Raw genomic sequence first — 15,935 nt, forward strand, 5'->3', positions numbered from 1 at the left:
TAAGTGGAAAATGGCTTAGACGTCGTTCCAGGCTGTCCCACAGGTGCTTGATTGAGTTTAGGTCCTGTGATTGAGAAGTCTGTGACACGCTGTAGTGGATTTCATCAGCGCCATGCTACATAAGCAATCGAAGGGGGCTGCGCTCTCTTCGCGGATAATGGCCGGTGTCGTCGTGAGAGATGCTCCTGCTCGAAAGAAACGCTCCACCGTTGGAGTGAAGGTGTTCACTCAGTGCCATTATGTAGTAATGAACATCGGCCTTGCTTTGTGAGGGTGTGAGCACCCCCCAAAGTAGACAAGAGAAAACCGCACCCCACACCATTAACAAACCACCAGAACCTTTCACTTGTGGGGACTGGTTATGTTTTTCCATTTTTTTCATTCACCACCTACAATTTTTTTTTACTGTGGCAGTTGATATTTTGAGTTTCATACATTTATCATAAGGAAACCCTTAATGTTTACATTTAATATGCGTTGACAATTTCCACAAACCAGTATTCTAGAATATTATAGTATTCTGATTAAAGCCAGATCTCAGAATTACCATATGCAATTACAAACCAAAAATAATTCAGGGATTTTTTTGTTGACCATAGACCACAAATGACTATACATATACCATATAATGACAATACATTTTTGCCGTCGCCAGTACACCTCCAACCGGTCAGTAAAACTGTGCCTCACGTATGGTAGAACTGTCAATCAAAATAAATGAGCAGCATCACACGTTAGACTATTATGACAGCAACAGGGTAATTAGAAGTACTTGTATAATGGGCAAAAGAATTTTAAAAAAAATTCCTCAACAATGCCTGACGGTATTTAAAAAAAATTTTTTTTTCTTCTTCCATCAACTAATTGCCAGGTTATTGTGATCGAGTGGCGTTGCATAACATCTGCAGAATTGCAGGTGCTGGTAAACTCCCACACTAGCCATATGCGATGGTGCGATAAGTAGCGTTACTGGATCCAAAAGGTACCTTGGAGAAACACTTGGCGCAGATATAATGACTTGATGGAGACAAAAATCTCGGATATTATGCCATTTACTGTGTAATTATACACCGCACATATGTCTTTCATTTGCAAAAAAAAAAAAAGTTTATTGCAATTCAAACTGTTTTATTTACGCCCCCTATTATTGTTATTAATGTTTACGTGACATTTGGCCACCATAACAATCGCAATGACCAGAGTGAGCACGGAGAAGACCTATTTCACGACACCAGTACCATGTAAGACGACGTCTTTCCCCCGTTGAATCCCTAGAACTGCAGCGTGGCTGCTTTTAAACCACTGCCCTAAGTGAAACCAGCACAGAGAAACACATTCTGAATGATAATTAGCATTCGGTATTAAATTTAGCATTTAATCTCTGGATGGCTGGCAGCTCACATTCAGGAACATGACGTTACGTAGCAGGCAGATAATGCCGTACTGTGCTGTGGAACGAGGCAAGGATGTAGAGAAGAATAGGGCCTTTATGGCTGCAAAGCAGGGAAGATGTGCCTTAAGCATTTACACTGTGTAGTATCAGCCAGTCACAGAGTGAAGAAATGCACTGAGAAGCCCTTTTGGGGACCACTTAGAGAGGAACTAAGGGAGAAAAAAAAAATACAAATGAAGCATGGATATGGTCTTACGACACCAGTGCCACCAGACATATGTTTCATAAATGTAAATTTATTTAATAAATGTTTCATAAATGTTATCAAGGCTTCCAGCTACAATAAGGAAATATGAAACTAAATTGATTACCACAATTGCTGTTAATGTACCAGCTTCACCAGCACACTCATCCAAACCTCCATGTTTTATTGAATTATGACTCTGGATACATTGCTTAAATAGCACAGTAATTACCATAGTAATTTTGAATTTCTTTATGATATCACACCTAATTTATCATTGTTCTTGTTTATAACATCACACTCCTCATATAAAGACAAAACAGGAACACAGCTTTAATAATTTCACTACCCATCACCTGCTAGTCGGTTGCTAGTTGCTGCTGGCTTCACTGTAACATAGTAAGAAGAAAATCTCACCCTTGCCTGTCTGTCAGTGGTAATATGTAGGGTATGAGTCATTTAATAAGTACTGAGTTGCTAATTAGTTTTCCATGCCTACTGATAGAGATTTCCTTTCCTACCATTGCTCCCAAGATGGGATGGGAACAAAGAAACATAAGATTATAAAATGAAATGCTTTATTTACAAGACAAGTGTAAAAATAGCATTTTCTTGTTTCAGATTTTGATGAGTCACCACAATGTCATTTTCTTCACCCACTCAAAGCTGTGGGGCTTCTTCTCCACAAATGAATACAAATATAGGCCATAAATGAAATGTTTGTGCCTTAACCGGTATTCGTGACCACTCCTGGATTGCTAGAATCTTCTAAATGTAACTTGGCTCATCTAATCTCTACACTTTTTAGGCCTATAACACTGAAATAATCCCCAATATGTGAATCAGTAATTATGTTCTCAATATGCCCATAGATGCTCCCACATTTTCAAAAAAAACAAAAAACTTTCCAACTAGCTGTTGGCTATCGCTAGCTTTTACTTTGATGAAACTGTCACTCTCTCCTGGCTGTCGGTGGTAATATGTATAGTATGACTCATTTATTCACTATAGAGTAATTGATGACAACTTTTGGATCTCTGCCTTGTGCCACCCCCATATCAGCTGTAATTAGCAAAAGGAAGCAGCGGCTACAGGGAGTGAAAGTACTGGAGGAAAACAGTGTCCGTCAGCAGGGGTGTAGCACAAAATTCTGGGCCCTATACACGAGCAGTCTCTGTGGGACCCCTTCCTCTCTTGATCCATGTCTCTCACGCATCATTCCAGGCTTTTCGAGGGCCCTCCCCCCATTCGGGCCCTGGGTAGTCAGTCCCACTTCCCCCCCCACTACGACCCCCCTGTCTGTCAGACGAGGGAACAGCATATAACTTATTTTGCACAGAAACATTTTTTGAATCGAAGAACGTAATTCTGTGAACTATCTGGCTTTGGAAGAGAGAAGTCTATTACAAATCTGGACATTTTCTGTCAAAATATCTATACCTGTAACATTCGTCTACTGCAAAAAAAGAGAATTTTTTAATATTTGAAACTTACAACATCCAAATGTGCAGTGCAGTTGATGGTCACCTGGGACAAATGCTGCACTACTTATGAAAGGACTATGGACCATGCATGTCAATGTGTCATATTGTTTCATCATTTTTCAATAAATTTATGATCAAAAATTGAACTCACAAATGTTCCCTCCAAATAAACAACAAGAAACACCAATATTTTTTTTTTTACTGTCAATTCAAACTTCATTTGAATTATTATTCATTTTCCATGTAGACAGCTGTATCTGGGGGCACTTATAAACAGATCTATGGTATATTATCCATATTATCCATCCATTAAGTGATCCATAAAATCCATCCAGTCACATCTGCACAAAAATGCAAAAATACACAACATTTAGGCTTCAGTTCCCTTCCTTTTTTAAGTGCAAATCTCTCCCAGGCCTTCTTTAAATAAGCTAGAATGGACTATCGATATTTTCTCAGTTTTAGTGGTTAGTGGCTTAGTGGCACTAAGTGTAAGTGCATTGGCGTACCACCTATTTGAGGGTTTCGGAGTTCTCAGAAAAAAGAAAAGAAAGGAAAAAAAAAAGGTCCTTCCGGTACGTGAGTTTAGGTGCAGGGAGCCATCGATCATATCTGACTGAGCGGGAACATCTTTGGAACGACCCAAAGCACATGCCTGAAATGGGGCTGCGGGTTCAATGCCATCTACGCTCCCGTTCATTTCGCAACTTTCATGTTATGCTTGTACCTCCATCCAGTGCTTATATACTGCACTTGCATCGTTGTCTCGATGACGTAGCTCGTCGTTATGCATTCCTAGTTCGATTTACCATAACCTTCTTACCTAGCCTGCACTTCCTGTGTGAACTGGACTTGTGTTCATGGCTACGAATAACCGTCACATGAAATTAATATTGTACCTTATCGGTATGCACTTGTATTGTACAGTACGTCGCTTTGGATAAAGGCGTCTGCCAAATAAATGTAATGCATCTAATTTGCTTTGCCACATTCGGGCTGTTTCTCCTTTTCACGAGTCCTGAGAAACACAGATCTGCAGGGACCAGGCTTCATTGGCACAGGACAGAGGGAGGATTACCGGGAACGCGTTGTTTTGCTAAACAAAAAAGGCTCAAAATTAGCTGCTGTACTGCAGATGGAGCACGGTGGCATGTGTTTTTTCCTCTCGTTTCACCCAGAAAACAGGAAGGGAAATACTTTCCCTGGCTACGTGACATACTGTAGCTGAGTGCTAATATTGATTTAATTTAATTCAACTCTTTTTGGTGTTGTGTTTGGAATTAATCCACCAATAAAAATTAGCCATAGTTTACATTTCCTATTCTTTACAAGAAGCAATGTAGTCTTCAATGTAGCCAACTTTGCATTGTAGATGGTTTTAATTTAAATTACTGAACTTTTAATCATTGACAAAATATTGGAAAAAAACAAAAAACAAATAGACAAACCACACTAAGAAGCATGTAGATATGCCCACACATACAGTAACAAGGGAACACTTCACATCTGGACTGTTAAAGGCAAAACATGCTAGGAACAAAACAACATATTCCAAATCATATTCCACATTATCTATGAAAGTCTTTGATAAGAAAACTGTGTGCAGCAATCGTCCAAAATGCAATAGTTCCACAGTATTAGTCATGATCATAATGTTGCTGGAACTCTTATTTTGAAATATGTTTAGACAGTGTCACATGACCTACTTATGCACAAAGTCACTGCCTTGGTGTAACCTACTTAAGCAGGTTGTGTTAACGTTGAAAAATGAAATTGGTCATACACTTGAAATTAGAGTAGGACAGAACATACAATACCCATTTTCCCAGAAACTGGTGCGCAAGTCTCTAAATTAAAGCCTAAATTTTTGTTTCACACACTGAGCAGAATGGGGACAAGATGTAGTGGAAGAGCTGCTGAATCAGTACAAAGCTGTCCTTGAGTAGTACATTCAATTAGTGCTTCTTGACTTGAATGCGAAAGTGGGTCCAGTGTACCTTTGCACTCCAAAATACAAGAGTAGAACATAATTAATACTGAGAAGTATGGAAAAAACAAAACACCTGATTAAGATTCAAATACGGTTCTCTGTATTATATTGTATAGGCAGGAGAACGTCAGCTACTGAAAGTTCAGTTTATTGCATAGAAAATCAAGAAAAATATGTTCTAAATATATTCTAAAACACCAGAGATTTGGCCCTCTAGAATGCCACTCCAGGATATTACTCATAGATGTTTATGTAAGTGGATAATCATTCTGTTCACAGCACCATTCACAAAATTTAACAAACCATACATTTATCATTTATCTTTTTACTGGTGCCAACCAGCCGTAGGGCATATCTAAGAGATAGAATGTTACCCAGATGTACATCCAGATGTTCCCTTTACAAATGACATTCTAGTCAACACGCGAATGAGATGAGCATTCTGGCACAAAATGGCCACCGAGCTTCACCTTGGTGGATGGTTCACACTGGTAAATGGTAAATGGACTGCATTTATATAGCGCTTTTATCCAAAACGCTTTACAATTGATGCTGGTGGTGGTTGAGGCAAGGTTTCCCACCCTCCTTATCAGTGCAAAGCGCTTTGAGTGTGAGAAAAGTTCCAGAAAAGTGAATTATTATTGTCATTATTATAGGGAGTACAATGGCAAATTCTGGGACAGTGACTGAAAAAGTTTTATTTTTATTTTTTTACCATTCATCCAATGTGTCCTTACAGCTTAAAAATTCATAATTGTTGCATGTTGCTTGAGCCCCATTAATTACTGCTTGTATTTACCCATTCATCCATCCATTATGTATACCCGCTTATCCTGGTCAGAGTCACGGGGGGTGCTGGAGCCTATCCCAGCATGCATTGGGGCGAGAGGCAGGAATACACCCTGGACAGGCCGCCAATCTAGCGCAGGGTACACACACACTATTCAGTCTCCTGCTTGTGGTTATACTTATTATTATTATTATTATTATTATTATTATTATTATTATTATTAGCACAACCCCAGACTGGAAGCCGCAGTTCTCCAGACTCCCACAGTAGTTTAACACTCTCTTCTCCGTGATTTTTCCCCCCCTTAGCGGCCTGAGCTAGCCGTCCATACGTCCCCATCAGCTCTAATGCGCACTTAGGCTAGCCCACATTAAAGAGCGCTAAGTTGCTCCTCGGCATGCGCGCCGACGCAGGGGCCACCGCTAAGCTCTGCCGCGGCGGCGGCTTTATCTGCGTCCGCCGAGGGATCAGCCTTTCCGCGGGAACGCACGGGCATCGGTCTCCTGACCCACACTCACTATGTGTGTGTGTGTGTGTGTGGGAGGGTGGGGGGGGGGCACATGACCTCCCTGCCCCCCCCCCCCCACCCCCCCACAGCTGGTCAGAGTACCGCTGGGAGTCCAGTCCCGCTCCATTTGCGATGCAGTGTCGTTAGCGGCGCGGTTAGCTCCATTCAGCCCGGATTGACATTAGCGGTAATGTAAGCCGGTCGTAAGGGGGGGGGATGTGCGCTGAGCGATTCCCATAAAGCAGGGGAGGACCGCCATCGGGAATGCGATCATCGGAATGCGAGATGAAATTGATCTGGGGGGTTGGGGGGGGGGGGGGTCGGGGGGGTAGTTGGGGGGGTTGGGATGAAAGAAGGCAACCGATAGTGCTTCATAATGCGAAACACTGAGATGCAGTGCTTAGAAGTGTTGATCAATGGTGGCAGATAGGATGGTGACTTTTTGTGGGGCCGGGATGTCTGTAGCGATATTCGTAATTTCGCATCGTCTGGGATCTTCCTCATGAAACATCAATATCCAAAATAATTAGGGCGGACGATCCCAGTTGGACGATTGCCAGTTCCTCCACTCTGCGATGATACTTGAAACAGAATACAGTCCCTGAAAAGTATTGAGAGTGCAATACTGTAATAAAATCTGCTTCACACAATGAATGCCTGTGACTGTGCAGGAAACAACTGTATGTGTATATCACACAGAGACCAACAGCATCCAGACAAAGCAAAAAAAAAAAAAAAAGTGCTCTAATCTCACCTGAGGATATAAAATCCCTCCCTGCCTGTCCCTCCTCATTCTTCTTTCTCCCCAATTTGGACTCATGAATCCCACCCCCCCTCCCTCACCCCCTCCTCCCCCACCAGCAAATTAGCAATGCAGTGGAAACAAACAAATTAGAGCCAGTGAGTATTTGTACACCCTCTGGGCTGCATGGTACTACGAGAGAGAGAGCCTTGCCCTGCTGGACAGAAGGCATATATATGTCTCAATGATGTCAAATGGTAGCCTGTGATACTGTTGCTAGGCAATAATGCAGCAGGAGCTCAACCCCTGGCAGGTTGAAGGCAATACTTATCCACCAGTAGAGATTCTCAATCAAAGCCTCAATCTATTGTGTTTTATCAGTGGAAACTCGATTTTTTCAACTCCAGACACTAAAAGGTTTTCCCTACAGATAATAAAAGAACATTAAAAAACCAAGTGTCCTAAAAAACAACAATTTATATAGTTAAATAGTCTGCTTATATGTTTGTACATGTACTATAATATGTAAAATGTACTATGTGTTCAATACCGATTTCTTGTCGATGTGAAAAAGGTCACCTATAAAAAGTTACAGTATATTCTAGTTGTGTCATGAAATTGTTTTTGACTGCAGGAATTTCATATTTGAGTGTTATGATTAAAGTCTTCAATGTAATTACTGAAGGTCAGAGGAAAATGTCTACAGTTCCACAGCACTTCACAGAAAAATATGGTGCTTTTTTGGTTAAAAAAAAAACATTTTCAAAAATTGTAGCTGAGCATCTGAGAAGAAAGACCGTTAAAATTTTTTTGTTAACCAAGGATTAGATTAATTTACCCTAAAGGTACTCTGCAGTTGATGTAGAGAGATTAATAGTTGAGTTCAAAACACAATGGAAACTGCTTTCAAGGAGAAATGATAAATGCTGAGGTACTGAGAACTGCAAATTAAAATTATTCTGAACAATAAGCATACCTACATGTTGTTTTCCAAACTTACACAGGGGTAAACAAATGGCATATCCCTTGCCAGTAGAGGTCAAACCCAGAGTTCAAAAGGTGGCACTATTGTCTATTGTGCATTAACAGCTTCATTCTTTTTCAGGTTGTAAAATTACTTTTCTTCATTAATGTGGACTAGTCAATCCCTCAATATTCCAAATGCCAAATTAGATTAAAAACTCCTGTGGTTTCCTCCCACAGTCCAAAGACATACTAATTGAAGACTCTAAATTGCCCATAGGTATGAATGTGTGAGTGGACGGTGTGTGTGCCCTGCACTAGATTGGCGAGTGTATTCCTGCCTTTCACCCAATGCATGCTGGGATAGGCCTCAGCACCCCCAAACCCTAAATTGACAATCCATTTTATAACTGACTGTGAACTTAAAACTATCCTTGCAAGGCATTTTTATACAGTTCATCAAAAAATATAAGTTAGACAAATATACAATAATAATCTACATGCAAATGGTACACAGTTGTAGTTTGATTCTGACCCCGTTTCGCTCTCTCTCTCTCTCTCTCTCTCTCTCTCTCTCTCAGGTGTTTCAGATAGAAGGTAAGGCCTTTTGCTGTGCCAGAGATCACGCCATCTCCTTTTGGTGAAGACCACAATGTCACAGTTACCCACATCTCCGTCTTGCCATTGGCATGGAATGCTCTGGGCGTTCGGGTGGAGCGGCTGTCACTCGTCCGCGTGGCCCCGCCTCCTGTGGATAATGTGGGCGTGGCTAAGCCCGGGGTCTTGGGCGCACCAGGGCACCCAGCCCCACTCCATCAAGATCGAGGGCGACATCACGCTGGGCGGGCTGTTCCCGGTCCACTCCAGGGGACCGCCCGGCGTCCCCTGCGGGGAGATCAAGAAGGAGAAGGGCATTCACCGCATGGAGGCCATGCTGTACGCCCTGGACCAGATCAACAGCGACCCCGAGGTGCTGCCCAACATCACGCTGGGGGCGCGCATCCTGGACACCTGCTCGCGGGACACCTACGCCCTGGAGCAGTCGCTCACCTTCGTCCAGGCGCTCATCCAGAAGGACACGTCGGACGTGCGCTGCTCGAACGGCGAGCCGCCAATCATCCGCAAGCCCGAGCGCGTGGTGGGCGTGATCGGGGCGTCGGCCAGCTCCGTGTCCATCATGGTGGCCAACGTCCTGAGGCTCTTTGAGGTGAGAATCCCTTAAACCGGGACCGCCCGAGCATGTCCCTGGAGATCTACCGTCCAGTAGGGTTTCACTCCAACCCTAACAAAGCACACCTCGTTCAACAGCTAGAGATCTACTGTCCTGTAGGTTTTCACTCTAACCCTAACAAAGCACATCTCATTCAACAGTTAGAGCAGGACTGCCCAACCCTGTTCCTGGAGATCTACTGTCCTACAGGTTTTCACTCCAACCCTAACAAAGCACACCTCATTCAACAGCTAGAGATCACATCCAGCTGCTAATTTGTAGGCTAGAATTAGGTTTGAAATGAAATCAGCACAGTAGCTGTCCAGAAACAGGGTTGGGCAGCCCTGTCATAAACATTTTATGTTCTGTGTCCTTCTGTCCCACAAAGCTTTAGGTCTCATTCATACTGAAATCTCAATGATAGAAAAATACAGGTCCAGAAAGTAAAAGTCCTTCCCACCATTTCATTCTGATCACATTGGAATTTGCTAATTAGAACACTTCTTCTGCTGAATCTGCAATTGGCTGTGAATAATCCTTTCTGCTATTAATACTAAAAGCGCAGCCACATCCAAAACTAATTTAGGCGCATAGAGCCTGGCGGAATCCCCAGTTAGAGCCCTTGGAATCATCCTAAATTCAGCCCCCCTGCCCCCCCCCCCCCCCATTCAGTGAGTTGTCATCATGTACTGCAGAAGGCTAATGATTCATAACCTGTAGGTGTATGCGTACCCAGGAAGTGTATTTTACCACAATAACAATAACTTTTACCTACGATAACTTTTCATGTGATATGAGACCTTCAAGAAGAAGATTGATTTTTTCAGGTTTACTGCAGACTAATTGGGTCCTTTATATGGGCTGAGGTAAGAAATGGAGTTGTCCCAAACTTGTTTTTACTATAGGTGTTACATCGTTTATCTTGCTGCAGACCTTGTTTCTGCAAAGGGCCTCAGAAGGAATGTGCACTGAAGTTTGGGTACACATGGGTGCTGCAAGTCATTGGCCAACAGCACACCGAAAGTACCCACAAACTGCTCTACAAATCAAGTGAATGAAAGTTCGTAGTGAACGGAATCAAAGGATTGGAGTTCCTGAAAATAACCGAAATAAATAACAAATGGCCTCTGAAGTTCATTAATATTAGTAGTACAATATTAACTGTAAAACTGAATCATGAGTAGGTCGATAAATTGTTTATGAAAACAAGTGGGAGTAAAGATGCCCTCCTTGATCGCTTTGTGAAGCCTTGCTAATCCTGTCTCTGTTGAGCATGGAAAACAAGCTGACAGATATGACTCTTGCAGCAGATACGAATTCGCACATTTGTCACCTCACATTAGGACAACTCTCCGTTGCCCGAAACGCGATTGGATCTTGCTTTCAATCTTATTGGCCTCCTCCTTCACAGTGAAGTTTCCAGTGTTGTTTCAACTCGAACTCGACTGTATACGAGTCCACGCTGGCCATATGAGAGCGGCCTCATATAAACACTGTCAGTGTTTATTTAACACAGAACATTTTACTGTGTTTCTGTCTGCATCCATCCTACAGAATAATATCAGAATCAGAATCAGAATCAGAATGAGGTTTTATTGCCAAGTAGGTTTACACATACAAGGAAATGTTTGGCAGGTCGGTCATAACAGTGAACATAAAATAGATAAATAAAATAAGATAAACATAGTGCAATAAAAACATAACAGACATAACATAACATAACATAAACATAAACATAGTGCAAACACACAAACACACATATGAACACACAACAGTACCAGGTGTTGCTTTTTTACAACAGTTGTTGAACCAAAAGCGATGTGTGTGTATAAGAGCAAAGTTTTAAAATTCCAGCTACTGTTTTTTTTTTTTTCCTGTACCAGTGTCTTGATAGCCGAGGCCGTTGCAGAACGCTGACTGGGGATGTTTGGCTGGGCGGCCGTACAGCCGCAGTGTATTGACTGCGGGGACCCAGGAAGCATAACTAATCGTGTTTACCGTTCGGAGCAGAAGATTTCTGGTATTGTTTCAGCTGGCGGGAGATGAAGTGTTTCCCCAGTCGGACGAGTAACGACAAACGGCGCACGACGGCGGCAACGCCACCTCTCTCCGTCGTTCTCAGTCAAAATCGTTCGCTCCAGGACCGAAACGTTTGTGTCCGCCGTGGAAATTTTTTTTTTTTATTTTTTTACCACTGCTAGGATGTGTTATTCATAAACATCACAGTTGCTCCGAGCAAACAGCCACTGCAGTGACGGTAAACGCTCACTCCCTCCAAATGCGGCCCGGACGTGTTGGCCAGACCGCGGAGTATTTCAGGCGTGTCCTTTGGCCTGAATACACAAATGAGGTGCAGAGATTCCAAAGGGGGGGGTTTTGAGCTTCAACTTTCTGTGTGGTCGTTTGCTGTTCTTGTGAAGCCTTTGAGATTCTCGTGCCCCCTTCCTGTTCACTGTGTTTTGTGGCATACTAGAGTAATTTCATGTTATTTAAAGCATCCCAACCAGGGCATTATGGTTTTGCATATACCAAGCTATATTGTGAACTGTAGCGCTTCACTTACATATGCCAATACGCATGCCTGTTCTGACAGAAATCATCATTTGGCTTATAAATATGTATGAATAAACTGAATTCTTGAATATCTTAAAGGCGTTTCTTTTTTAATATGCCACTTAATGTAGTCGAAGGATTAAACAGAAATCGGGAACGGAACACGGAGTTCAAAAAATTTACCCAGGTGAGGAAACCGAAAAGCTGTCACAGCCCTGGAGGATTGGGATTTGTCAGCACGTGGGGGTGATTTGTGGCCTAAATTAATGTCGCGGAGCAGACAAAAAAATTCAAATGAATCTCTGGAGAGAAAATTTGGTTGGCTGTCAGCAGGAGTCTTATAAGGTCAATGGGACTCATTCGCAAAACTTTTCTTAAATAGTTCTCAGTTTTGTTCTTAAAAATGTTCTGATGAAAAACCAAAATAGGATTCATGACATATGGTCCCCAAATGAAATTGTGTTCTTGGGTTGAGGGGGGGGGGTGTCCCCATATGAAATCCTGCTCTTTGGGTTGGGGGGGTGGGGGTGTCCCCAAATTAAACCCTGATCTTCAGGCCCCTCAAAGGCTCAAGCCAGCGGCACGTTCTGGGCATCTGGCAGTGAACGGCATTATGGGCCGTCGTCGTTTTGTCGTAAGATCTGCTTCTCCCACTGGTAATTGGGCCGTGGCAGTAGGAAGTACAAGATCTCCGTGACCAATTTACAGATTTGCAATAAACTGTATGCTTATTGAATATTTCTCTCCTTTTACTGCACAGGAGAGAGAGAAAAAAAATCCAATCCTACATGGGTCTTATATAAGGAGACGAAAAATCTTCATTGTAGAGAATCTTTACCCCTACCCCCCCCCCCCCCCTTCAGTGTCACAGCAAAGACACCATCTGAATGCATGAATTTAAAATAACACTTTACAATATTATGGCCACAGTTTCTGAATGAGATTAAGCATAAAAACTCTTACAGACTGTAAACTGCAAATATATCATTTTACATTACAGCATTGTCTGCATTACTTATTACACAACAAATCTAAATAACTTACACTAGCAACATTGTATTACAGCAGTTATCAAAAGGAGACAACGTATGCAAGAAACATTTGTCTTACTATCAAGGGTGACTTAATTAATTCATAAATACAAACGAAGTACATTCTGTGCCACAAGTTTGTTCCCAATAAGTTTTAAAAATTTAAAACAACCTTGGGGTTAAATGTAACGTTTCACTCTTGGTCAGTGTGCACTGCCTTATCTAACAGGGAGTGCTAAACAGGAGGAATACCAGAAAACCCCCCGGTATCTAGAAGCAGATCCAAACAACAGGTGGTGCTGGGGTGGTGGAGGGTGAGTGCAGTTCTGAGCAGTAGCAGCGAAGCAAGCAAAAGCAGTGCAGGCAAGCAGCAGCACTGAGAGGTCTGATTATTGGTGTAAAAAAGCACTCCATTGGTGATGTGTGCCTGTGATTGGACGGGTAAGAGAAAAGCGTTGTGTGTATGCGATTGGTTGATTATGGAAAAGCGTATTTATGCGGTTACTGGGGCCAACCGATTGGTCGCCTTTAATTTGAGTTTCTTGACAGCTTGCTTTATGCATTTAAGGGAAACCTTTTCATTTCAGCTGGACAAACACCTATAATATTCCCTCCGTAAGACCTTTTTTGCCAAAGATATGTTTTTGCTTTGTATCATACAAAATCAACCAATTGCCACTTATACCAGTACAGTATTAAGTGACAAAATATAAAATACATCTTCGGTATGGATGATAAAGTAAATCAGTACAGTAGCTGTCTCTGGTAATTCATGATTTATGCAATCCCAATCATGGGCATATCAGAGAAAATCTAATGGAATCAATAAAGCAAGGGACTGTACTATAGAGGTATTTACTACAATGGGTTCCATGATTGTTTGTGTGGTAATGGCTCATAGCTCAGGAGGTAAGAGCGGTTGACTGGCAGTTGGAGGGTTGCCAGTTTGATCCCCTGCCCTGGGCGTGTCGAAGTGTCCCTGAGCAAGACACCTAACCCCTAATTGCTCCCAATGGGTTGAGTGGTAGCTTGCACGGCAGCCTTTCACCATTGGTGTGTGTGAATGGGTGAATGAGAGGCATTAATTGTAAAGCGCCTTGAATAAAAGCGCTATATAAATGCAGTCCATTTACCATTTAATGGGTCAACAGCAGGCAGCCATTTTGAATGTCATCAACATTGTGGGTCGATTGGGCCTGATAGACATCGTTACTCTACAAATGCAAAGAAGGATGATTAGTGTTTTCCCTATTTTCTAAAAACTAAAGGGCAGACTTCATCAGGAGTTTCATAATCAAAATGGAAGCCATGAAGGCATTCAGAAAAGTCCATGTTTCAGACCGTTTGAAATGACCGTGCTGATCTTTGTGGTTTCTTTGACTTAACCTTTCTATACTTTTGTTCTATTTTCCCCACTTCATTAAACCTTCTAATTAGAAATACTTGCAATGCTTTGATGGCTGAGAGGATTTTTATTTATTTATTTATTTTAAGAGAATGAAAAAAGGTTTCAAACAAAAGCCATAATTAGTCTATTCTAACAACTAATCGGTACCCTTTTACCTTATCTGGCATAGATACAGGTGACCCAAGCTAATTTTCTCTCTGGCCTTTGTGATGTAAATATGTTCTTTGTTTAGAAAACAGAAGGGATGGTCAATTGTGCCGGCAACAGTGTTTCAGATTACTTTTTTTTAAATTGCGAAACACATTATAACAGTGATTACATATTTATAATGAATGGAATAGATTTGAACAGAAAGATGTGGCTTGTGGTGTCAGCTGTCCAAAGACACTGCACTAATTAATCTCAACAAAGATACATAAGGCGTAACACAAACAATAAGACGAGGAACGCTGGAAGATTGGCCATGCGTCTTCATTAAAAGGCCAACTGAAAGTTCACTGAACCACACGGTGTGTAATGATCCCGGTCGCTGCTTTGCGCAGTGGTGTGCAAACAAGGTTCAATGCAGAACATTCGTGTTCAAAAGTGCAAATTTAATTTGAAGAAAGTACATTAATGTACAGAGGCAGTGAAATAAGAGGTAAAAAAAACAAAAAACCTTGGGTTGTTATTGTGATTTTTTTAGTACGCTTGAACAGATAAAACAGATCACTTATTCATAGTTGATTACATCTCTAAAGATAGACTGTGGAGCAAAAATAAATGAATAAATAATTTTTTTTTTTAATCCTGTGTTGCCATTCACAACTACTCTATGATTATCACTGAGTGTGCAGCACATGATTTTCAGGTTAAAATGACATCTCAAAATCGTTCTTCCCTGTTAGACCATGAAATAAGGGTACATTAGACTGTTCTATCAAGCTTATTTTAAGACTGTGGTGTGGTATATAACTGAGTTCTGTGTATGTATGCACAGAGAGCTGTAGCTTATGAGAGACTTCAGCCTCCAGTAAAATCTTAAATGACCTAGAACCTAGAAATATATATATATATTTTTAATTTCTGGGGAGGTAAATGGAATCCCTTGGGGTTCATAACAAGAACTCACCGATCAAAGATTCTCAAAACGTCACAGACACAAGTCATTACATTATGTTCACATCAAATACATTATTTCCTCAGAAATAGCCTAAAAATATGTTCTATTGCTATGGGCATGAATCTGTGTGGGTGTGTGTATGTACCATGTAGCATGACATTGCTAGGCATTGAGGTAGAAGCCATTGTCATATTGTGCTCTACGCGTACACACACTGGATGATGACGTGGCACTTAAATCGGTTATCCTACTGGAATGATGATGGCGCACTGGCGCGGTTTTGGGTTTTTCCTCCACCGTTTTTATGGCAGAAAGCTGTGAAATAAGAGGATTTACAATGACACAAATATAGGCCTTTCTTTAGTGGAAGTCATCATACACACTCTCTCTCTCTCTGTCTGCCTCTCACACACACACACTCACTCTCTCGCACACATGCACGCATACACACTCTCTCTCTCTGTCTCTCTCACGTATACACGCACTCTCTCTCACGCGCACACACACTCTCTCTTTC

The 15,935-nt window shown here is 41.7% G+C and overlaps 1 protein-coding gene across 1 annotated transcript in view; it reads left to right on the forward strand.

The window, feature by feature from the left end:
• The window catches only part of grm6a (glutamate receptor, metabotropic 6a), a 64,561-nt gene that overhangs the window by 14,397 nt on the left and 34,229 nt on the right, over positions 1-15,935 (forward strand). Inside the window, exon 2 of the mRNA XM_064300588.1 lies at positions 8,696-9,321. Coding sequence (XP_064156658.1) covers positions 8,767-9,321 — 555 coding nt within the window. The 5' untranslated portion in view covers positions 8,696-8,766. The remainder of the gene's footprint in view (positions 1-8,695; positions 9,322-15,935) is intronic.

This window comes from Anguilla rostrata, chromosome 11 (genome assembly GCF_018555375.3).
Source record: "Anguilla rostrata isolate EN2019 chromosome 11, ASM1855537v3, whole genome shotgun sequence".
Classification (NCBI taxonomy): Eukaryota; Metazoa; Chordata; class Actinopteri; order Anguilliformes; family Anguillidae; genus Anguilla; species Anguilla rostrata.